The sequence below is a fragment of the Anopheles moucheti genome, chromosome 3 (genome assembly GCF_943734755.1).
Source record: "Anopheles moucheti chromosome 3, idAnoMoucSN_F20_07, whole genome shotgun sequence".
NCBI classification, from domain to species: domain Eukaryota; kingdom Metazoa; phylum Arthropoda; class Insecta; order Diptera; family Culicidae; genus Anopheles; species Anopheles moucheti.
In genome coordinates this window covers 47470723-47496129 of record NC_069141.1, presented here as the reverse complement: position 1 = coordinate 47496129, position 25407 = coordinate 47470723, and the positions used below count along the sequence as shown (strand labels likewise).

General features: G+C 42.5%; 1 protein-coding gene across 12 annotated transcripts in view; it reads left to right on the top strand.

Annotated features, from left to right (window-relative positions):
* LOC128304745 (uncharacterized) overlaps positions 1 to 25209 on the top strand; it is a 49048-nt gene extending 23839 nt beyond the window's left edge. For 11 of the 12 annotated variants that reach the window (XM_053041973.1, XM_053041969.1, XM_053041970.1 and 8 more), the window contains exons 3-14: positions 654 to 2451; positions 2531 to 2656; positions 3000 to 3119; positions 3217 to 3377; positions 3516 to 4532; positions 4621 to 4688; positions 15617 to 18980; positions 19121 to 19374; positions 19457 to 20280; positions 20395 to 20828; positions 20944 to 21094; positions 21326 to 25209. In XM_053041973.1, coding sequence (XP_052897933.1) covers positions 654 to 2451; positions 2531 to 2656; positions 3000 to 3119; positions 3217 to 3377; positions 3516 to 4532; positions 4621 to 4688; positions 15617 to 18980; positions 19121 to 19374; positions 19457 to 20280; positions 20395 to 20828; positions 20944 to 21094; positions 21326 to 22711 — 9703 coding nt within the window. In that variant the 3' untranslated portion in view covers positions 22712 to 25209. The remainder of the gene's footprint in view (positions 1 to 653; positions 2452 to 2530; positions 2657 to 2999; positions 3120 to 3216; positions 3378 to 3515; positions 4533 to 4620; positions 4689 to 15616; positions 18981 to 19120; positions 19375 to 19456; positions 20281 to 20394; positions 20829 to 20943; positions 21095 to 21325) is intronic. The other variant, XM_053041974.1, reaches the window with a different exon arrangement.
* The last annotated feature ends 198 nt before the right edge of the window (positions 25210 to 25407 follow it).

Genomic DNA, 25407 nt, shown 5'->3' with positions numbered 1-25407 from the left:
TGTAATTTTCTATTTTACCATCAAGTACATTGCACACCTCATGCAACGTTCCGATAGTTTACAATATTTTTTTATTATAATTGTTACGGCCAACTGAAATTCGAACTGACATTAGGCGCGTTAGGTTTGACAGTTGGTTTTGGTTAGTTGGGTATTTTGGGAACGGTCAACGCGAGAGGAGTGTAGGAGAGTTCAATTGGAAATAGATAGAGCAAGGAAGCGGCAGCTAGGCTCCAGGAACTGGACAAATTTTTGAATCTGTTTTTTATATTACATCATAGTCCTCTTTTCGATTATCACCTATATACATATAAGTGGCTAAAATAAATTACAAGAATTCCTAAATCCGCGGTGCAACAACAATTGTTATGGTCTATGCTGGTAATGTCGATGTTAAGCTCGACTAAATGTACAAATATCGTTAGCGAATTGTAAAAAATCAGTTAACTACAACTTTTATCTGTCTTTTGCATTGATTCGATGCTGATTGGGGATAACAATTAATATTGTTTTACATTTACCGCATTTTAAGTTCTAATGCACGTCACCTAATCAACTCGATAAGATCCATTCATAATGCGAATTAAGAAAAGCTAACCATTCAGTTCTGTATTAATTTTGCTGTTTATATCTTGCTCTTTTTTTCATTTTAGAACGGCTGATACGACACAGGGTTATAGCAAGGGAGGGCCGTCGCCGTCACAGTCAGTGCCTCGATCAGCGGCAAGTCCATTGTCACCACCAAGGCCTGGTCCAGGGGCTGTTGGAGCCGCGAATTATTCATCATTTGCGGGTGCACCGGCCAGAGAGGCGCCATTGCGATATGTGCAAAATAACTCGTACGTCCCTGCCTTCATACGAGATGCGAGTCCGTTCACCCGTGTCTCACAGGTACAGCAAGTTGTTGCGGAGTACCGACAGGTGGTTCCTTCCTCGGTCATTGGAGCAACGAACGTAGTGCCCAATAGCATAGTTCCCCCAACTATCAGCATTGTCAACAATATGGATGTGGTGCCGCTGCATACGACATCGCATCACATCCAGCAGCAGCAGCAACAACAACAGCAGCAACAGCAGCAGCAGCAGCAGCAGCAGCAACAGCAGCAGCAGCAGCAGCAGCAGCAGCAGCAGCAACAGCAACAGCAACAGCAGCAGCAGCAGCAGCAGCAGCAGCAGCAACAGCAGCAGCAGCAACAGCAGCAGCAGCAGCAACAGCAGCAGCAGCAGCAGCAGCAGCAGCAACAGCAGCAGCAGCAGCAGCAGCAGCAACAGCAGCAGCAGCAGCAACAGCAGCAGCAACAACAGCAGCAGCAGCAGCAACAACAGCAGGCGCAGCAACAACAACAAACCCCTCCAATTCCATCGCAACCGTCTTCGGTTTCTTCTCAGCAAGTGGGAGGAGGAGCCCAGATGATTGTGGCATCTGTGTCGCAACAACAGCAAGCGCCCCAACCTCCACAGATTGTGATGCAGCAGATTCCTCAACAGGTGTCTCAACAAACGTCCACCAGGCCCCGCATTTCGTTGCTTCACCCAAATCCAGATTACCATCTGCAAACGTCACGATCGGTGGTCTCGACAGTACCGGATAGCACGGGGCCACCCGCATTTAAAAAGATTCGATTAAATGAAGTCGTCGGTTCGCAGCATCCCCCGCCGGTTGTGGGCGGTTCCGTGCCACTATCAGTTGGTAGTGGTGGCAGCAATGCAACGACTTTGCTAAAGGTTGATACACGAGAATCGCCGGTTGTTATGGTGCCCTCGGGTGCATACCATCCGCAAGTGGAAGCCATCTCTCCTACACTGCCCAGTGATCCAATGGAAGAGTTACGAGCCACAAAGGATGAACTGTTACAGCAGATCGCCAAGGTGGATAACGAAATTGATAAGGCGGAGAAGAAGATTGCGTCACTGAAGAAGAAGCAGGAATCCCTCGAAGAAGCGTCTGCTAAACCGCCGATCGAAGAAAGCTCCTCGGAGGCACAGCCTAAGCATCGTAACCTAGCGCAGAAAATTTATGCGGAAAATCGCAAACGTGCCTCCGCAGCTCATGCCGTCCTTAGTACGCTCTGTTCAATCGGAGCAGACCCTCTCCCGCTGTATAATCAACCGTCAGATGCGGAGGTGTGCCGAGAGGTGCAGGAACGCCATCGGATGTTCAAACAGCGGCTGCTGTTGCACTTCCGGAAGATCAAAACCGAGCGTGCGGCAAAGCAGTGCGAGATAACGGAGCGTTACGCCCAGTTATCGCAGGAATGGACCAAGCGCGTCGATAAGCTGGAGGCGAGCGCCAAGCGTAAGGCAAAGGAGGCCAAGAATCGCGAGTTCTTCGAAAAGGTTTTCCCGGAGCTTCGAAAGCAGCGGGAAGATAAGGAGCGATTTAATCGTGTAGGTTCTAGAATAAAATCCGAAGCCGACCTTGAAGAGATCATGGATGGTCTTCAAGAACAGGTACGCAGTGTTGCGGTTTGCGGGAAGCATAATTTACGAGATACACTTACTGATATACATTTGTTCTATCTGCTTTTAGGCCATGGAGGATAAGAAAATGCGCTCATATGCTGTGATTCCACCTTTAATGTTAGACTCCAGACAAAGAAGGCTAGTGTTTAATAATGAAAATGGAGCGCTAATAGACATGGAAACGGAATTTAAGGTAAGAAAGCTTTGTGGTTTTGATATTTTATTAAATAGCAGTATATGAATTTTCATGTAGAAATAACAGCTCAATGAAAAACGTTAATAATAATCGTTAATCAGGTTCGTAGTGTGTTCACACTGTAAATTGTGAAATTTGTTTTTAATCACTTACAAGTTTATTATGGCCAATATACGTTAGAAAATGAAAAATTCATAAACATTGAAATCGAAGTACATAAAATGTTTGAATAGCCTCAGATCTGTCTATGGCTTATCGAAGGCTTCAGAGAAACTGTTGTTGAAACATTTTGAATCAAAAGAATCAGTTTTAAATTAATATAATTTTGTCTTTGTTTCAGGAGCGGTTAAGTTTGAATGTGTGGACATCGGGAGAAAAAGAAATTTTTCGGGAAAAGTTTTTGCAGCATTCGAAAAATTTTGGCACAATTGCAGCCAGTTTGGACAGGAAGAGTGCGCAGGTAAGAATCCAATGGAACAAATGTTCAATCTTTCCATTGCGAATTGGTTCCGTTTATCTAAAAATTATGTTCAAATTTTATTTGTTTTGCTTTTCAGGATTGTGTGCGATATTACTACCTCAGTAAGAAGACGGAAAATTATAAACAGTTGTTAAGAAAATCCCGACAGCGAACAAGAAGCTCTAGAAACCCTCAAAAATCCAACCAGCAGCAAACACAATCTATTGTGGATGCAATGACTACTGGTGTTACGACAAGGTGGGTATTTATTTATTTACTGTCTCGTTTTGATAAAAGCGGGAAACCTTGTTTTTTTTCATTTGTGTACGCCTTTCTGGAGAAGCGTTGCGCTGAAAAAACAAATAATGATTGTTTTTCTTTTGCTTGTATTGATAGACTACAACGTGAACAACAACAAAAGACTGTAGGCCGTGATCGCGCCGCGAATTCAACAAATAGTACGATAGGAAGTAATGCGACATCCAATGTTGTCAATGTCACTACAAATCCGTCATCAAATACCGTGCCCGGCAGCAGTAATAATGGCTGTAGCGGCAATAATATCAACAGCAGCAGTAGTAATAATAGTGTTACTAATACTAACGCGATCAACGATGTCACTGGCACGGGTAACAACGGCAGCAGCATTAGCGGTAGTTGCATTACCAATTCTTCGTCCCTATCACCCGGCGGTTACAGTGTATCTGCTTCGATCACTGCATCAACCGTGACATCTGCTTGTGGTAACAATAATAACAATGCCAACAGTGGTAGTACTAACAGCAGTAACAGCAGCTCCACTATTTTGGGCAGCGCAAATGAGTCTAATGTGAACAGCAATGGAGCTAATGTTAGCAACAGTAGCTGTACGACAGGTGGAGATTCAATGGAGGTTTCTATGAAGACCAATGAAAATGAATTGAACCAATCGACGGGCGCCACCGTGGTACACACGACAACTGGGACTGCTGGCGCAGTAACTACGGCAACGAATGTAGCGTTGTCTGGTGATGGATCTGCGATCAATGATCCCGGAGCGGATATACTATCATCAAAATCTGCAAGCAGTGTTAAGGCTGTTAGTAGTGGCACAGGTATCACATCCACCGCAACACCGTCTGGAAAGGTTGATCAACTAGCAGCGCAACCACCGATTACAGGATCCGCAAATACATCGTCTGTGGAAAATAGTATTGGAGTAACGTATGTTATACCATCCGCTACAATAGCGCTGTCCAATATTCCGATAAACGGCGTGAAACCTGATTTGCTATCGTTGAACTCCAACGCAAACCAATCTTTACCATCGACAGTTGAGTTAACGCTCGGTTCGGTGGTAGCGAGCGTTGTAAGTAGTAAACTTGGCAATGTTAAAGACGATCTCCAACACCTGAAAGAAGAAATTAATTCAAGGTAATCATCATCCACTCCATCTGGTTTCGTTCCTCGAATGTCTAAAACGAATTGTAATTTTTAATCGGTTTTTCGAACTTATTCACAGTGACTCATCGAACAAACGTAAGGACGACAATATCAACGAATCAAGCAGTGCTGCTGACATCCAGGAAGGTAAGTTCTGGCGTATGTGATATAATATTTCATGTTTATGATTATTTATTTACTTGTTTTTTTTTTGCTATATAATTGTTTATGTATTATTTGCCTAAATTGTATCTAAAAGGCTTCACTATTTGTGTTTGTTCATAACAACAAAGGTTTGTTGTGGTTTGCTACAAGACACAAATCGTACCACATCCCGTCCGAACAGTTCCGCAGTAAACTGCAAGGGAATTGAATTTTTAAAATTAAGTCTGTAATCCAGTCATGAGGCAATAGATGGGAAATACGAAGTGCAATTTTGAATAGGAATAGGTGACTTAAAGGAAACAAAAAGACAAGTACGAAAGTGGCGTTGGTTTGTGTCTATGATTAAAACTCGTATTTTAAAGAAAGCAAAAACTTACTAGGCTCTTTATTAAACGAAACCAAAGAGAAAAATGATGCTATGGAGATTATAAGTCCAAGCTGTGGATTTGTTTCCCACATACTGAAAATCGTGGAAAATGAATAACTGTAGCCAATACTATCTATTCAATTGAATAGGTGTAACTTTTTGTGTTCAAATTTGAAAAATTTCTCAAAAATGCGATTTAAAGATTTTGCAAATTTTTACAAGCTAATTATTAGTCATATATTCTCAATGTAATGTAAGCATCCATAAGCTTTGTTCCTGGGGGACAAATATTTTCTTTGTGTTGATGAGACGAAGATATAATTTATTGCAATGTTTGACTCATACAACATCGTTTTGTGGCTTAACACTAGTGAAACGTTATCCCAAATTATTTAACATATTTGTAGTGATATGGTTCAGTTTAAGGGGTCTTGTAGATTTTTTTATACGCATGTGGTTGGTGGTTTCACTTTGTATGATTCTAATAGCATCTATAAGCTCGTTATAATTATCATTGCTGTTCTACACGCAGTGGGTTATGGTCTACATTCGCTAGAAAATCTGACCGCTTTCCGGCTTCAGTGCTAGGTTCCGGTTGAAAAGCTTTTGCCTCGTGGCTGCTCTCCTTAGAAATGTTCACAGACGTGATATTGGAAGCCGTGCTTGTGCTGAGATTGGTCGTATCGTCTTCTTCCTCTGTGTGACAAAGTTTTCGATGCTTATGCACAAAGTAGTAACTAGGAAACTTGCTACCGCACGTTTTACACGGATAATACTGCACGTTCATATCGAGGGGTTTCACTTCTCTTTTGATTGTGTTAGTACTACTACTGTTGGTGGTGGAATTTTGGTGAGATCGACGACGTGTATCGTACCCTCTAGGATGACTAGCTGCGTGCGATACACTTTTGACTGTGGACGCACTGCTATAAGTTGCTGTGGGTTTGTTGTCTAAACAGAGAGGAATGAGATGTCTTTTGGCGTGCTTTTGATAGCAGTAGTGCGATTTAAATGTATGCTTGCAATACACACAGGTATAGCTAGAATTTCCCTCAGCATCGGTAGTAGACTCCGTATTGCAGGGCGCAATGTCTTCTTGACTGTTTTCGTCCTTCTGTTCCTCATCCTGTGACAATAGGAAGTGTGAAGCAGCAACTGGTTGCAGCTGGGTTTGTAGGTGTTGATATTTTTGACAACTACTGTTCGATGATGAGGACGAGCTTTCGTATGCGAGCTTTCCAGTGTTGCTGATATTGCGCGCCATCTATGGACGAGTAGTGGAAACGAAATTACGGACCGTTAGCAAATTACTTTAAAATACGTCTTATGAGATATAATTATATTTCGCCATACATCTTTTATTTTGAGAAGATATTTTGAAAAAAAAAGTAATGTGTGTGAGACTGTAAGTTAAACTATAAATGCAATTGCTGCAATAAGTTATCGTTTGCTGTGTTTACTTATTTTACTTTGTTACCGGATATACAGTTCTACTTTCGGTATATTTTGAATAACGGGGAACAATCAGGATGGGATTTTGTCTCGGTATTGTCGTTTGGGACCGGCGCCGCTACCAGACACATTACCGGACAGCTTGTTATTATATTTATAAATTTCTTACCTGTTGGTGAAATGATGACGCGTAACGCAACGAGCAGGAAACTTTTCTCTTTACATTGCTTCCCGCATCTGCGAAACTGAATGCAGCCTCTTTGGATGTGTCAGTAGAGTCTACTGTTCTGGTATTGTTGTTACAACCGTACATTACGTTCAACACTCGCCGGAAACGCACAGGTCCGTCACAGCTGGCAATATCAATGATAACACCATTTGCACCATCATTGGTTACGTCTTGTTGTTGAATTTTTTGCCGCTTTGTGTAAGCTATTTGATGATTTTTCGTACGATTTTCGTCATCCAATGCTTCAGGCAACGCCGAACTACTATTGTTTGGGTGCTTAAGCTCTTCTGGTTTCGATTTACTTTCTTTGGAATTATGATCAGCGCTAACAACATCCTTGGTATCACATTCCAAAAGGGGTGAACCTTGCGGTGTTAAGTGTGTTATGCTTTCTTCTTCCTCTTCATATCGCGTAACACTGATGGGACTTTGTGAAGGGGAGTGAGCTTCGTGTTGTGATTCTTCCTCCGGATGTTCACTTGATATGTCCTGAGACGTAGCACCAAGACTGCGGAAGGATGCACTAGGAAGAAGATTAATCTGAGACGCTGTTGGAGGTGCTATAAAGTTCAATCCTACAGTGGCTAATGCTTTGCTAGCGATCGGTCGTACTAATTTGGATGTACTATTGGCTGCCGAAAAGGCAGTAGCTGCCACGATTGTATTTGGTTTAGGGGCAAAATAACTTCGCTGTAAGTGATCTCCAGAAATTGAAGTGCAAGTCGAAGTGTTAGTGGCACTAGCAGACGACGACAGATACGTCCGACAAAGTTCCAAAGCTCGAGGCATATGAAGCAAATGAGTCGCTAGAAGCACTCCAAAAATGTTGTCCATCGTCAGATCCAGATAGCCGGTATACATGTAGGATAGTAAGGGTGTGAACTGTTCCGGTGTTACATTCGGCAGATAGAGCAAGGAGGTGGTGTTTGTAGTGGAAGGAAGGGAACATATTTCCGATGTTGCACTAATCCCGGAATGCTGCGACACTACTCTCCGTAACGGGCCCGTTGTGTTGCTGTGGTGTTGATCAAGTGTACGAAGAGCTGCTCTGAGATATCCACTGTGTGTGGCAAGTAGAGCTGCATGGGCTGCATAACGTGTGCTGCAAGGATGTGGTCCCACCTCCAGGATCACGTCCGGTGCATTTGGATTGACCCAGGTACCAAACATATGTACGCGATGGTGATTACTTCAGGATCTATTTTACATACGAGCGAATATTCACAACGCACTATTCCGGATCACTCAGTTTGGCTTTTCTCAATAAGCAATAATGTTTGGTAAACATATTTCACCTAATCAACAACGAACGACGGCTTCATTCGCACATTTTCACGACCCGCGAGTTTCGAACTTTCCGAACCTACCTCGGTGGCGGTTGGCAATGAATTGAAATTTGAACGAACGCTTCCTTAGCCACTTTCGGATGCTCCGCATATTTAATTATAAGCGACAGGAGTACATAGGCACATGTTTCCACTCTCACAGGCACTATGTGCAGCAGCAGGGAGATGATCGTGGAAAACGCATACGAGAGATTAACACAGTGGGAGAAACTGGGCACACGGACCAAATGAAAAGCTAATGCTACTAATAAATGTGAGATGGATAGAGAGAGACCGTAAGAGAGGGAAGTAAAGAGAATGTTAGCATTAGAGAATGCTTGAGAGGAAAATTAAAGAGAGGAGTAAGCGCTATAGTAATAACGGAATATGTGTTAGTCGTTAAATATCAAATTATAGATGTAACCGCGTGGCGGGACGGGAATATTATTAATAATAATAGCAGGAAAAGAATCATCAGTAGCAATGTTTACTCCTTCAATAATTGAATGTGTGATATTCACATTATTGTGTTATTGTATTTAAAATAGAGCTGCTTATCTTTGCTAATGTAAACAATGTGTTACTACGGATTTGTTGAACAGCCTCACTTTTAGTTAAATTATTTCTTATGAAATAATTGTTTAGTTGTGTTGTTTACAAGTTTTTGTTCAATAACAAAAATCAAAAACCACAATGAAGATAAAATATATAAATACAATACACAGCTGCCCAGGGAATGAAATGAAAAACAAAAGCGTGCGTATCAAACGGACGTGTCCCAAACTGGACGCTGTAGAGAGATTTCAAACAGTTCTTTTTGAGTAAAAGGCAAAGAAAATGGTTCCTGTGCGCTTCATTCGAGACGATCGCGGGCGTATCTGAGATGCCATTTGTGCAGACAAATCTAAAGAGTACCCCCCCGTAGAGGGACTGGCAGGAACAGGCTTCGGGGGGTGCAGTAAAAAAATCGAATCAAGTTGAGAGTATTTGTTTAACAATTTCATCTATGATTTTTTCGCTGACTCGTTCGCCGATATGATATAACTGTCAGAGAGAACGCGGGGAACCGCATCGTTACCACAACCAACCAACCAACCAACGTATTTGACGGTGCCTCGAAAAATGCGAACTTAGATTCGTGGAAGGTAGGATAAATGCCGGAACAATCGTGTGTTTTCCGGCAGGGGAAGCGACGATGCTGGGGTTGGTAATGGTAAAAAACGAGTCCTAGCCTAAGGGAGAAAATGTATGGGTTTTTGCTGTGTGTTCTGGTGGGTATTCCTTTTTTTTACGTTTCTGTTTGTATCGCACTTCGTCGTGTCGTGAGCTTTAGTAGAACCGCTCTGTGTGTGTCCGCTGGGAAATAAATGAAACCTCAGATTTATTTTTTCCAGTTCCCACCGTTGCGGTTTTGCTAAATTGGTGGTACCCTTCAAAGTACTTTTGAATACGTACGCTTATTTGATTTACGTGTGGCAAGTACGCACGGGGTTGTTGAATTGTTGCTTCGTATAGATAAGTCAAAAGATCCTTACATAAAACACAAACCAGTTAGTGAATGTGAAAGTGTTTCCAATGCTGTATTAGCTTCAGATTGTTAGCCTTTACGTTAAAATTAATTGTTATTCAAGATGTTTGTTTAATATCACGTTCCAATGATTTTGGAGTAATGAACACATATATGCAGTATAAGGCGAAAATATGTAAACTGAGTGTACATGAGATTAATTAAAAAGCAGATAGTAATGAACGAAAGATGTGTAGTTGCAAAGGACTATTTACAACCGATCAACTATCGTGCTGACATTTTGCTGAAAATTTAAAAAATAAGATATTATAGTTAAAAAAGCTTTGGAGTGGAAATTGCATAACCTCCGTAGTAAATATTATCTGTTTCACATATGATTGTACTGTGTCAACCTCTCTGCCCGTGTCGTATTAAAATAACAGCTTCTGGTTCCTATTCATGAATTCGGGCGGATTTATAACAAACTCACCACCGTTTGTTGTGCTAAAGGCAATTTGTTCGCGTATTTCGTTCCATCGCTTCCTTGTACCGTTGTTTCGTCGTTCTTTTTTAACTGGTATTTTTTGTTAATGGTTTGCAAATAAGAAAACGACGCGTATGCAAAATTGGCCCTCCGTTCCTCCTTTCCGCTCGTGTAAAGAGTGTTCCGGCGAACGGGGAAGATGGAGGGAGGATACGTTGGTGAAAACGACGACGGTGTATCACCAGTATTAACTTATCGGCATCGGTGTGGTAACTTCCGACCGAGCACGGTTGAAATCTTCCAAAATGACAGCAAATATTTGAAGGTGGTTTCGTTGGCGCGGCCAGAGTGTAATTTTATGTGCTTTTAAGTATTTTTTTTTCGGAGGGTTTTGCTTCGAGAAGTATGAAATTTGTTGGAAAGGAAGATGAATAATGTCACCATGTACTTCTCAAACTTTTCTATACAGTGAGGGTTTATTGTTGGAGATTTAAAATTGGAGTATTTTAAAACGCTGACCAGTTTCAAAATTGCGTTTCGTTGCGATGATTTTCTGCCAGTTGCGAATGGTACTATTTCAATTAAAATACTAAAATATTTTTAATTTTGATGTGAACACGCAAATTAAAATGAGCTTTATGATCCTTGGATATGGGAAAATTGTTGTAAACGTTGGAAATAACCAAAATCGACTGATTTATTCAACGCCTTTGTTTGGTATTGTCCAAACTCCAATTGTTTTTCCAAATCTTTCCATTTTCCTAATAGAATGTTTGGTGCAAAATCATAGATACAAGTTGACGGGTTCATCGAGCGTGTATATTACTTACCCACTAGCTTAAACGGGACATTGAACACTTCTTTTAATCTCGGTATTTATGTACATGTATTCCGTTCGTGCTGCCCTGCACAGGGCATTGAAGATGTGCATTCAATGTAGTAATTGTTCATGATACGTTTTGTTGGTTTCGTTGATTTAAACCACTTTTATGATCAATTCCCTTTGGCGAATTGAAAAAAAAACGATGGCCACTCATCACCAGATGGGAGAACCGGTAGGGTAGAAGTGGAAATTGTGCACGACGTTGGTTAAAAGGGTGAAATATCTTTGAAAGTTTGTAGGATCAGAGGTAGAAGAGAACGAAGGACAGTGATGGAGGGATTAATGGTGCGATAGATACAGAGGAGGAGGAAGTGAAAGCAGAGCAGAGAAGGGAAGAGTCAGGCACAGGAAAGACACGGACCGAACTATAGATATACAGGCCTGCGGACGGGAGAGATAGACTGGCGACCAAGAGAAGCTACAAAGGACAATTCTATTTTTTTTTTGTTATACCAATGTCCTTTCGCCCTCATCTCTTCTTTGTTCATATTGGTATTTGTGAATATATTAAAAATTAATGCAATTATACTAATTTGTGGATTTTATATGAAGAATTTTTCCTTGCGGCTGATGGTAGCTCTCGGTACTCTCGGTTAGTTTATACACTGGCCGCTCGGTTTGCCGGTTTTCGAGAACTTTTTTTTCAAATGTTTGGTAATTGGTTTTCGTGGGCAAGAGAGTGAGAGTGTATGTGGCTGCGTGATAATTTCAACGGAAAGAATTATTTAAACTATTCTTTACGTCCTATTTTATTGCATCGAGATAGGTATTTTAGAGGATAATTATTTTTGGAATAGGTTACCGCCGAAGTCGTTAAAAAGTTAATGATTTACATTTATTAATTTAATAATGAATAATAATTTAATTATTTAAAATATAAATTTTAAATTTTAATTTTATGTCTCAAACTTGGGTTTGGATAAAAAGGAATTTCTGTGATTTATGATCAACTACTAATTTTAAATTAAATTATTAATTAACAAACGAAACGCCTAAAGTTTTCATTATAAGCGGCCTTATTTATGTTAAGCGATAGCAAAATGTTTCACAGAACTAACAATAACTAAATAAACAAACGTATTTTAACTAATCAATTCGTAAAAGACCGTGTGAATGTCCCTGTTGGGCGAATATGCGATGGTCACACAATATTTTTTCGGTTTCTAACAGAATACATAACCAAAAACCGGTCTTATTGAGTCGCGTAAATATCACTGTCCCATCGGAATTCCAACGGAAAATGATTTAATTATTCATTTGCCCATTGCGAGCGAATTGTGCACCGGACGGAGGTAGTAATACAAAGCGCGGGATGCGTTTAATCACATAGAACCATCACCCTAGCCGCCGGATGGCTGCTTTACGGGGCAAGATCATGAGTAAAAGAATGGTGGTGTGGTGTGGTAGGTGGACACGATAATGGAGTAAAACTCGGTCCCCCGGTGCAGAGTACGGAAAGGAGAAGAGGTAATCGGTGCAAAACGGTTGAGCAATCCAAACGATCCAATTTCGATTTGGATGTTCACCCGATGGCTTCATCCACTTCCCGTCGGGGAGGATCATCCTCGTCGCCCCAACCATGGGAGTTGTTCGATGTAAACCGTTGTTGTAAAATAAATGTTAGTTACGTCGATTCGTAGGCTTTTGGTCTCTATCCCTGATTGTCATTCAGCGGGCAAGGATTAGAGGAGATGATGGCCAGATGAGAGTGCGGGTTGACGCGCGCTAATCGATATGATGTTTGCACCGTATCGTATGTATCGGGCGTTGCAAGCAGTTTTAGAGATTTGTGTTGCAGTAGCGTCAAAGTGGTTGAAGAATCGGATAATTTAATGACCCTACTAGTAGATTGGGGGGGCTCTCTATGTTATTGTGTGACCGTAGGCTATGATTTGGTACAACCACTCGAACATACCCTAGAGTTCGTTGATAGCAGTGTTCACTTTTTAGGATTTGACAAACCTGCCACACCGACCTGGTGCAAGCTGGTGGTCCTCTTCCATTTGCGCTACCGAAGAAGAAGCACGTGTAGTAGCAGTGTGAGAGCATTCCGTTTAATTTCGCGGTATCTGTCAATTCTGCATATGTTCGCGCATCGATCCCTGAATCGCGCGGGTTGTTTATCTTGGCGATATTTTGATTCAATTACTCGTGGAAAATATTAACATGTGTTGGCGGGTTTGGTGGCGGCTGGGCTAATGGGGGGGCAAACGGGAAATGGATTTTGAAGTGAAATGGAAAGAGGTATCATTTTGGAAAGTGCTTGCGTCGTCGTTTTAAAACCTGTATCGTGGGATTTTGATTTTACTGTCAATGAATCATCATCATCGGTTCATAGTTGTAGAGCAGTTTGTGAAAGTTATTTCCTTTTTTTATTATTAAACAATTCTACATTGTTTATTCGAGGTGTACAATATGTGCAATAAATTTTGGGAAAGGTTGCAAAAATAGATATTGTTATCAAAATTGGGGTTTATGGATGCATTTTAGATGCTTTGTGCCATCTAGGGAAATAGTAATTACGACCGTAAAAAAACCTGACTGTGGCTTAATCTGAATTTGACGTTTGAATGCAACCCAACCGCACATATATGCACCATTCTCCAATCAATATGTTTGTTTAACATGTCGTTCAACATGAAGCATGTTTTTCAAAACAGCTAGAACTAGTTTCCGCTAACACACAGTAGAACCGGAGTGCAGTAAATAGCCTAACAGTCCAATAGCGTTCCACTAGCGGTTCGTAGTGTAACCATACATTATTGATCGTTCCGATAATCATGGAAATGATTGTAATTATATTTAAATAATAAATTATAATTGACATCCATAATACAAACATATGGCTAACGAATAGCACGCAAATGCGCGCACTGGTGTTGGAGTGGACAGACCGACTAACCGCACGGTTCCGAAGACACACACAGTTACACATGAAGATGAATCTCCCTTGCTCCAATGAAAGGGAGATGCACATTACACAAGTAGTAGTATGCTAATCGATTGTTTCCGTGCGTGAAGCGTGTTTATGAAGTAGAATCAAAGAAGTGTAGAGAACGTTCGCAAGGTTTGCAAGGGACGTGTATGGGGAACTCGTTAAAAATAAGTAAGAAACATTAAAACATCAATGTTTAGGTTTGACTGTTCGTTACGGCGACTAGGTGATGGATTGGTTTCACACAATAAGACCTGTCCGAAATCTCATCCGGATCAATTCTCTGTTCGCAGGATTTGACTTCCCAGCTAGGGGTAAATGAAGTCGAAGAAACGAAAACGAGTCGAAGAAATAAAGAGAAGAAGTCTAGGGTCGTTGTGAGAGTATCTATTTGTTATCAATCATTTTACTGACGTATTACATTACAGCATTTGTTTATAATTACCTCCTTCACAAATGTATTGTTCGCGTAACGTTTCTGTAGAATATGAGTCGACAAATATTTCGTTTGTCTTCTTCGCTTGCCTACTAGTGGTAAAGCACAAGTTTGGTAGCAAAAGTACACGAGGTATACGCTGGGAAAAGAAAAGAAGTACACAAGTTTGAAACTCCATTACATTTTCCCGGAATGGGGGAGTCATTCGCGCGCACTAATTAAATTGAATTAATTAAATGAATGAGTGAGTGGTTAAAAGAGCGAAAAAGCGAGTAAGCAATCAGTGCGCGCACAACCAGTTAGTTCTCGTTAGAGTATTTGAACGATTTTCCCTTCTGTCAGCGCCTTTATCAGCTAAAGTTTGATTAGTGGAGGTTGGGTTACGACGATGGCGCGCCTCTTGATAGGTTGTGTGGGTGATGGGTAGGAAAGACGCAGATGGGTTGACTTCATATTTCCAAATTACACCCTTCCCCTCCCCGGTGTAATGTTGCACGTGGAAGCGGTTGATTAGGTGCTCGCGAGATGAAATTAACATTGGTACATTTCTCACGAAACGTAAAATAATATGCTCAAGTGGGTACCACCGGCAACAAGGTAACGGTAACGATACAGTCTAAAGAATTTGCTTTTTCGTCCCAAAAGTCATTTAGTAATGCAGATACAGCAGTTATATACGCGGAATGATGTGTAACATGAGTTAGATGATGGGTAGATGATGAGTGTTGAAGTCAGAATTAGGTGCGCAATTTTGGAAGCGGATTCTTGCTTGTCTAGCTTGTTTGTGTGTGTGTCGAACCAACGTGTGGGGGTGGTTTGTATGTTGGCAAAGGCGGCGCCGTCAAGAGCTGTACGAGTTCTTTGCATGGATTGTGTTTACTTTAGTACTTTCTCTCCCTATCGAATTTCATATTTTGCATAAACGATTCCGGTGGTATTTTGAAAGTATAAGTTGAAACCAACCTTTGCACATGATGTTCTCTGCGGAATGTGCATAGGTAATCTGAATGTTCAATTCGTCGGTAAATACTGGTTTGTAGTGTATTGTGATAAAGTGAAAGCTGAGGCTGAAACCTTTGCACTTCTCTAATAGTTGGGTATTCTGTGTGATTCATGCAATATGACTTTTAAATTGTATTTCCATTTTTGTGTAAATTTGCAACAACAAAAACTATATTTTCTGGAGTGCAAATAATATTTCTAACTAACTTTCTCTTTAAGTTGTATGCTACAATAAATGCTTGTCTCGATCTTTCTATTAATGTTCTTGTTTTGGTGCGTTCTACTTTCAGACAAAACAAATGCTACCGGTGCTCTACACACCTGCTTCATCTGTAAGGCAGAGCTATGCTCACGAACCCGGCCCATTGAGCGAAGTCGTGCCGCACAATACGGTATATCGGAGGCGGAGATACCTACTGGGGCAAGAATTTGCAACAGTTGTCAATGCAAATCGGTGAAATCGCGTTACACTCACTGTCCACTTCCGACGTGCCCGAATCCGAAGGATCGTGTAAAGCGTTTCCGCAATCTGCCACCGCGGCTGTTCGAATTGGCCCCCGAAATACGTGATCCGATCGTGCAGGAGCTTCAAATACCACCAAATGTAAGCAAATGCTGTTCGGCGTGCTTGACGCGTATTCGGCGCAAGATGGGTCCACATTTGCTCGGCAACACCAGCCTTACGGATGATGAGGTGAATCGATTGAAAAAATTGCTGCAAGAACATGGGCCCAAATGGAACCAATTTGCAGAGTCGCTGTCGAAACCGGCTCTTGCGCTCAAGAGCTGCTATTTTCACTATCAGAAAAAGTATGGGCTTGATGTAGCGCTAAATGAATACTATAAGCTGCACCCGAGCGAGGATCGCCGTTCGGTAATGACGGATGGGGATGAATCGGACCTTAGTGCTGGATCGTCGTCCTCTGATGAACGAGATGGTGGCAGTGATACAACAGCGTCGGCCGAAAGTCCAACTAGTGGCAATGCAGGAGCAAATAATGTTACAATCGGAAATGCGGCACTGGGGACGAAAGGCAATAGCAGTGGCATCGTTAGTGACGGAACATCTCTTTCGGAAAGTGTGAATGCAGCGAAATTAGACGAAGGTGGAATAATGATGCTAGGTGGTAGCAATGTTACTGCTGGCGTTATTGGCAATAGTAACAGTAGCGGCGGTAGCGGTAGCGAAGTGGCCATTTCTCTAGCTCCACCACCGAAAACCACCGCCATCATCACTGGGTCTTCTTCATCTACATCTTCGGGGGGCAGTGGCGTGGCGTACGAGGATGATCGCTTACTTCCACCTGGTCAACCTCAGCCAAGGAAACCTTTACGTCACACAGAAGAGTACGATAGTTCAGCGACGGAAACAGCGGACGAAGAAAACGAATCGTCTCCTGCAAACAGACAAAGTCCTAAAGTTTCTCTACCACATCCGCCTATATCGCATTCACACTATCCACCACCATTACACCATAACACTGGACTTGCAATGTTGCACAACTCCATCACCACCACACAGCAACAACAATCGAATGGTCCTCGATCGAATGCGATCAGTGGAGTTGGTGGCCTTGGAGGTACTGGGAGCGGTAGTGAACTACATAATGTGCGGGACGTGATGTTAAACGTGATTGAAAGATCCTTGAAGAATAATTCGCTAACGCCAGCCAACAAACCACCACCGCCGGGTTTACGTGATTTACAGTTTGGGCCTAGCGGCACTCCTCCCGTTCCCTCTGGACAGCAAATCCAACCAGTACCTGGTTCTGCGCCGTCCGTGTCTTCATCCGGTACAAACTCTTCGTCTACAACATCATCGATGATTAGAGATTATCGCGATGGAACGAAGGTAATGCTTACCTCGGCGACAGGCGTTTCTCAGACGATTGCAGGGAGTTCCACTGTATCACCGTCTCAATCTACGCAGCAACCGAATCAGCATTCGATGCCAGTGTCTACATTAGGTATTACGGTGGTAAATTCTCATGGACAAATAATTGCTTCGCCAAGTCAGCAGCCGCATTCATCTTTACCGCCACCACTCGTCGGTGGTCATGTACAGTTAAGTCATCATCATGCATTGGGTGGTCAAATTCCGGCTACTATCACACCAATTCCACACTCCATTCATCTTGGTGCATCGCCCAGCTTGAATTCTTCGGTGGCGCGTGCCCCGAACGATGAACCACAGACGTTGGATCTCAGCATTAAGAAAACACCTCGGACGGAAGCGGTGGCCGCTGTAACAGCAGCTACAACAAAAACAATGGAGGTTGGCAACAGCAGCAGTGGAGGGGGAGGCAACTTTCCACCACCACCGGCTCACAGTCACAGTACTAGCAACCACCACAGCGGTCCTTCTGTTGGCAGCAACGGTACTGGTGCAAGCAGTGGAAGCAACAACAACGTTAACAATAAATTCCTGCTTGGTCACCCAGGACCTCCAAATTCGCATGGTGCGTCTGTTACCGTTTATCGGACGGATGGTGGCACGTTTCCGGGACCTATCGTTCCATCATCGTCCGCTGTTGCAGGAGGTGGCCCGTATGTGAGCTATCACCCGCCCGTGTCTGGTGCTTCAGATGCACTGGGTCGACCGCTAACAAAATCGCCATCTGGTGCTGGTGCTGGTGCGACGTATCTAACCATACCACTAGGCACTGGACCGGGACAGAGTAGCACGGGTATATCGATGCAAGTTTCCACCGGATCGGGACGTCAATCAACGTTGTCTTCCCTTACGCCGCCTCCACCATTATCTGGTAATGGAGCTCCAAAGGGCAAGAACACTCCCAAGCTGAGTCCTAAGTTGTCGGGCAGTGGTTCTGTACCCAAAGGAGGTTCCATCACGCATGGCACACCGGTAAATGTGAATCAACAGCAGCAGCAGCAGCAGCAAAGCCAGTTAATCATTCAGGGTCAATCGTCATCGTCGGCAACATTAAGCCCGCGATATGAAAACCATCTTCTTCGTCAAACGCCACCATCATCGGTTGCTTCCAGTGGTCGCCCAGGTGCTTCTTCATCGCCCGTTATAATGAGTGACAAGTTCATCGGCTCCATAACCCAAGGAACTCCTGTGCATGGTGGTAGTGGAGGACTGTTGCCGGACAAACGCTCCAACGCGTCAGCATACGATTATAAGCGCCAGAGTCCGGCACAAACTATAGTGGTTCCTGGTGGAGGTCATGTCCTGCCAATTCAGTTTAGTCCTTATGGAGCTGGAGTTCGTAGCGTCAGTGGCGGAAATGGTAATGGAGCCCCAGGTGTTGCAGCATACCCTTCTTTGGAACCAACCTCCCAGCAGCTGAGTTCACGGCAAATCATTATGAATGATTATATAACTTCACAACAGATGCAAGGTCGAAGTACTGGGGCAGGCGGTAGTGGAGCAGTCGGTTCTTCTGGTGTTGTACCTTTGGTAGTAAATGCAGCTGCTGGTGGTCGTTCGGGAAAAGAATCCCCATTGCCACGAAGTGTTGGTGGCAGCGTAGTGGGCGTTCCCGCTCCACTGTCCATTCCGCCAGGATCGATTTATGGTCTGGTAGGAAGTAATGTGGTTGGTTCGTCACCGTTGGGAATTGTTAGCAGCCGACAAGCTCAGAATGATTATCTAAGCCGATCTTCGCCAGCAGCAGATCATGTTAACAGGTAGGAGTCCTTTTGTTTGAGGTTTATTGGATTGAACGCCATTTACAATATGTCCAATGGTTCAGACCGGTCTCCGGATGTAATGTGATAGGATCTTTATGCTAATAATTATGGTGTGAATGGTTGTTTGACCTTTGCAGAATCTCCCCGGTGTATAGTAACACCTCTAGTCCTCATCGAACTCCACCGCCTCCACAGCGGCAAGGTGTTATACAGCGCCACAACACTAGCGCCAACAGCGGAAACAGCAGTGCATCTGGAAACACAGGTAGTAACAGTGGAAATACAAATCCAGCAATGGTTGCTGGAGGAGGTATTGCCTCTTCCAAACCACCAAGCCCAGCGCCACGCTATCATTTGCAACCGCCACCGCCGCCTCACCACTACCTACAAGGTATGCACAATTTGTATTATAATGTGGAACAACTGTGTTATAAATAATTGAACATTTTCTTGTATTATTTGTGGGTTTACAGATGCATTTACTTCGTTCGTTGATCTAGCAGTGCAACAGCCTCCGATGACCGTTCCCCATAAGGACGATGCAAAACGTGCGACAATGGATCAGCAACAGCAACAACCACCCACAATATCGGCAGGGTTGTCGATTTCATCGACTCATCATCACGATATGCGATATCAGCATCCTAGCATGATACCTTTCCACCATCAACAGCAACAGCATCATCAGCAGCAGCAGTCAAAGCAAACGTCGCAATCGTTGGCGCAGTCACAACAGTTGCACCAATCGCAACAGCAATCCCAACAACAATTACACCAACAACTGCACTCGCAACAGCAATCCCAACTACAATCTCAACAACAACACCCACAGCAGCAAGCGCAAGAACAGTCCAAAACGCAACAGCAGGACCAGAACAAATTGCAGTCATTGGAACTCTCCAAAGCTCAAGCACAGTCGCAGCCACCACCACAGTCATCTTCACAGCTGCAGTCGCAATCACAGGCTCATCAACAAGCGCAAAATCAGCAACAGTTATCGCAACAGCAGCACCAAACGCCACAATCTCCACAACCGCCGCATTCGCAACATCAACAATCGAAACACCAATCGCAGCCAAATCAGTCTCAGCCTTCACAACAACAGGGTGGTCAACAATCGCAATCTAATCAGCAATCTCATCATTCGGCGCAATTACTGCAAGAAAATCAAGATAATGATCATGAACATCAGAAGCATCAACAAAAGCAACAACAGCTGCATCATCTGCATCAACAGCAGCAAGCCGCAGCAGCAGCAGCCGTTGCTCAGCACCATCTACAATTGCGACAACAACAGGTATGTTAGATCATTTGCGACGCAACTCCAATTATGCATTTGGAAGCTGTAGCTAAGCGTGAAAGTTGATAATTGAATGTGATATGAATGATATAATATATGTTTTTGTAACAGGTTGACTTGCAGCGCCGTCATCAACAATCTCCATTGCATCCTTCGTTACAACAACTGGGACCTATTCCGTCGTATCAACGGGATCCTCATGCTGACCAGCGGGATCGCCGTGATGAGCTAAATTTCCGGGAACGTGTTGAGCTCGAGCGCACTATCATGGTTGAAAGGGCGGAACGTGAACGAGATCGCGAACGTGAACGTGAGCGGGAGCGTGAACGTGATCGTGAGCGAGAAAGGGAACGCGATCGTGAGCGAGAACGCGAACGAGAAAGGGAGCGTGATCGCGATCATCGTGAGCGACGTGAGATGGAACGTGAACAACAGGCACGCGAACAACTTCATCGCGAACGCGAACGTCTCGATCGGCATCAAGAGGCAGAAGAGCGTCGAAGAAAACAACACTATGATGGGTTTTTACCAGATCGACGTGATAGGTAAGAATGACCTCTTAGCATTTTTGCAATATAATGTGTTGAAGTTTAATTGAACTAATGGGCAAAAATGGTTAATTATCGGATTTGTGTTGTGTGTTGTATTGTACATTTTCAGGGCAATTGAATTAATGGGCGCTCGGACTACTTCAGACGGTTCGCTCACAGCAGCAAATTTAATCGATGCTATCATAACACATCAGATCAGTCAAACGGCTGTCGAGCCACCTCCAATGCCGTCGATACGGGATCCTCTTAGAACACCCTACGTAAGTATCAATAACAATGTTTTGTAAATGTATTCTATTTTATTACAATTTTTCAGAGTAATTGTGTTTTATATTAAAAATATATAGTCCTGCTGTATAGTAAACAAAGCGAAATATAAAAATACAGTTGTATTAGTTTTGTTTGCAGTCAATGAAAAAATGTGCACTTATAGCTGCATGGTGCTATATTAATTCATTTGTTTTATTTATTAATTTGTATGTTTTCCATAGTTTGCCTCACGAGATCAGCGTTCCATGGCGATGCAGCAGGTGATCAGTGAAAATAATGGTAGCAAATCTCATTCTCCCAACGTCATAAACGTCGATTTGGATTCGGACAATGTGCATCCGCATCATAGGCGGGATATTAGCGGCATGAGTGGCAATAGTCTTAGTGGTGTGAAAAACATCACACTTGGCGAGTTGACCGAATCGATCATAGCAAAGGATTATTCACCGAATCCCAATCCATATCTATCGTTAAGGCCACCAATGATACCGTACGGTGCAGCCACGGCTGGTAACCCCGGAGCGGAAGCGATTTTGGCTACCGATCAATGGAAACACCGACGGCCATCGTCGATGGCAACGTCAGGCAAGGAGGAACAAATGCAACGTGCTGGTAGTGGTGGTGGTCACGAAGTTCAAAAAGGTCCTGGTCGGGTAACTCCTGAAGATCGGCATATTATACGACTGGCGCAATCACCCGGACCGAGAAATAAATTTCATGAATCCGTTTCACCTGACGCGCCTCAATTCTTCCACCCGGGGCCGCATTTAGGACGTGTGGGAGGAGCAGGTGGTCCTCATGCAGGAGCCGGTGGTCGGGATAATTTTGCGCTAGATTTTTACGTAAAAAATCGTATCGTCGAAGCAATGCGAACGGAGGACGAAAAGCGTGCAGCGTCCGATTCATCGATGGTGGTAGTAGTTGATGGAGGCAACGGTGGCAATCGAAATGTCGATCGGCAGCAATCTTCTCCCCGCAGTTTTCAAAACCTCTCCCCGCATCATACTCAACCAACGTCAGCTCACCATCACGTAAAGGATATGGGTTTGGTTGATCGCAGCAGCACTCCGGCGTCTGGAGGAAGCGATGGACAGCAGCAGTCTCTCCATTCTTCGACAGAAGAACAAAAACAAAACCAGCAGTATCCGCAACATTCTACATCAGCATCCTTACTGGCAACATCTGGCTCTACCACAACGAGCCCGGCGATCGTTCACAATACGTACCATCAGCAACCGTTAACGACGTTCACTACGCCACCCACATACGCATATCCGTTTAGTGCTCTAACGGTCGCCAGTGGGGCACCGCCCACTCCCTCTTCTTCCTCATCTGCAGCTACATCGTCTACAACTTCTATAGCATCAACGATGGGAACTGGCGGTAGCGGAGCTAGTAATGTTGCTGGTATGAAATCAATCAATGCTGGTATGATTCTCACCGGAAGCGGTCCTGTAGTTGGTGGAAGTAATTCTATCGGAGTGAACAGCACTGGCGGAGGCAACGGTGCTGGCGGTGTATTGACAGATGATCGTCATACTGCGTCGGCCCTAGAACCTAAACCTCTGTTATCTGCTCAGTACGAGGCGCTCAGTGATGAGGATTAAGGACGGTAAAAATAAGGAAATACAGTGTAAAAAAATAGTATTGCTGAGGAATAGGTTGTGCGTGTTGGCTCGGTACAGTTTATTTGCATTATGTATCGGGTTTTCCTTTCGAAGGTTGTTTGGTCTTAAACGGACCAATTCCTGATGGTGAAGCACACAAACGGAAAGCTTTTTTTTCTATATCGCAGATCAACTTAAATTCTGTTGACCGAAGGCAAATAGTTCTAATTAATATTTGTTAAAGTGAAGTCCCATTTTGCAAGTCAGATGACTGCAAAATATGAAATAATACAGCATTTGTCTTTAAGGAAGGTTCATACGCTGTTTTTCTCCTATTATCTTGAAATGATATGCTTACTAAAAGTGTGGTACCAACCTTAAATGAACAGAACAGTAAGCAGTGTTCGATTGAGAGGAAGAATTAAATGTTCCACAGGAGTTAAAATCGTAAAACAAACAAATCAACCAACCAACCAAACAACCAATCAACCAACATGCAACATAAACAATTTCATTCGCCATACATTAGACAAAAGAGCAAGCAATAATTGCAGTTAAAGAAAAAAGTAAAAAAAAAAACAGAAGACGTACGAAGGTATAGTGAGGTAGTCATGCAGTTATTGGATTGAAAACAATTAACAATGTTTATTTGCTGCTACTTACATTAACAAAGAACTGGGTAAATTTGATTTGCACTACTGCTGGGTGCAATGTTTAACGTATTCCGTTTGTGCATATTCCGACTTATTGTGGATTTTTGTGGATTTTTCAACTTTCCGATAAAACTTTATAACGTTTAACAATGACTATAAACAAAAATTCAAAAGCAAATGCCAGTACATTTATTTAAATTGTTGTTTATTTTCTATTTTTCATAGTACACAATTATATATCTATCATTGTATGTTCCTTGCTTGTCAGAGTTCGTGCTTACTGTCTTATAATAACTAAAACAACTTATTTTTTCCGTGTATTTTTTTGAACAACTTGAACACGAATATAAAGATATAAACGAAGGAAAAACCAACCATCTAAAATGGGAATTTAAAATTATGCGATTAGAAGAAACAGCTGAAGGCATAACGAAGTGTAACTCAAAAGATATACAGTAATTTCAAGCAAAATAGATGCTTGTACACTCACACAGTAACTAACAATTCCGAAAGGCAGCAAGAATCTGATCAAACTGATAGTAAAAGCATGATTATTACACACAGCCTCCAAACAAAATGTTGTAATTGACGCAGGTGTAACATTACACATTATTAAGCAACGACGCATAGAACAAATTGACACGTGGGTTTTTGTAGAGATATGCATTCCGAAGGTTAATTTTGGTTTGCAATGAAATAATGAAATAGAATTCGAATATTGCAAAAAAAAAATGTATTCACAACACGATCGTGTTTAATAGCCACGCCTTGTCGCTGCGGCACCAAAACAATGGGTGTTCAAATAACGGATGAAACGTTTCCCGAGCTGCGCTAAGTGGATGACTGCCGTTTAAAAAAAATATGGCTTTATCATGCGTTTGAATTACATTGCTCTACCACCATCAAATCCGATGTAGACGCTTTTGCCGATGCTAAACTGTCCTCTGATTGAATACAGCTTTCGGAGTTTAAGGGCGTTGCGTGTTATGGGATACAGCTATTGTGTAACAGATTGGGGTAACACGCGTGCAAAATCAGGAGGAGAAATGATACAAATATTCTATCTCGTTTAATAATTCAAATGAAACAGTATAGCAGGTGGAGAATGTAAAAGACACCGAAAGAGAAGAAGATGTAAGAATTAATGAGTGCAGATAAAAAAGTGGAGAAATACAGTAAAGCAGAAGAAAACGGATTAGTTGAAAAAGACGAAAAGAAGAGTAGCAGCTAATCGTTCTTAGAAAGGATATTACTCAAATAGACGAGAACAGCACACTACTATGTACAGTAATAAACAGAAGGACAGAAGAGCGACCTGCAAACACGTATACACACATACACACACACGTACATTACGCTGAAAATCAGCGTACAGAAGTGGCGTAATCTGTTCTTTCTTAATTTTCCTTTAATGATCTTAGTTTACGGCATTATATCGATTACGATTACGTTCGTTTTATTTTCCAACGAGTAATTTTCCGATTACGAAACATGATTAGAGTATGCATTAAATAGAGGATGGCGAGGGGTCACACTGGGAGGTATATTGCAAATTTATATGTAAGAAAACACGAAATGCATCTGAGTGAATGATAAACTTGTAAAACGGAAAAAAAACTAGGACAACCATACAGATAACGCTGCAGGAGAGCTGCGAGTAAGTAATATGGGAGCAGCCGTAATACTTGTAGTAGATGCAGTGAATATATAAGGACGAACTGAAGCGAAGAAAGAGAACGAGAAAAGAAACAAAATGAACCGATATGATATGAATATAAGACCGAGTAGATAGTGAGATAACACGTAACTAAAAGTAAACAAACAAAGAAGTACAGAAAATAAAGTGAAAATGTAAAGTAAATTTAGATGTTTCGTTTTATTTCTTTTTAAATAAATATTCGTTTTTTTCTTCTTTAGAACAGCCTGGCCGTATCGAGTTACTTTACCCCGAACTCGGATAGTAATTCCTTGCTACGGCGGAGTGCTTCTATATCCAATTTTATTATTTGTTTTGGATAAAAGAACAAACAACAAAGAAAAAGA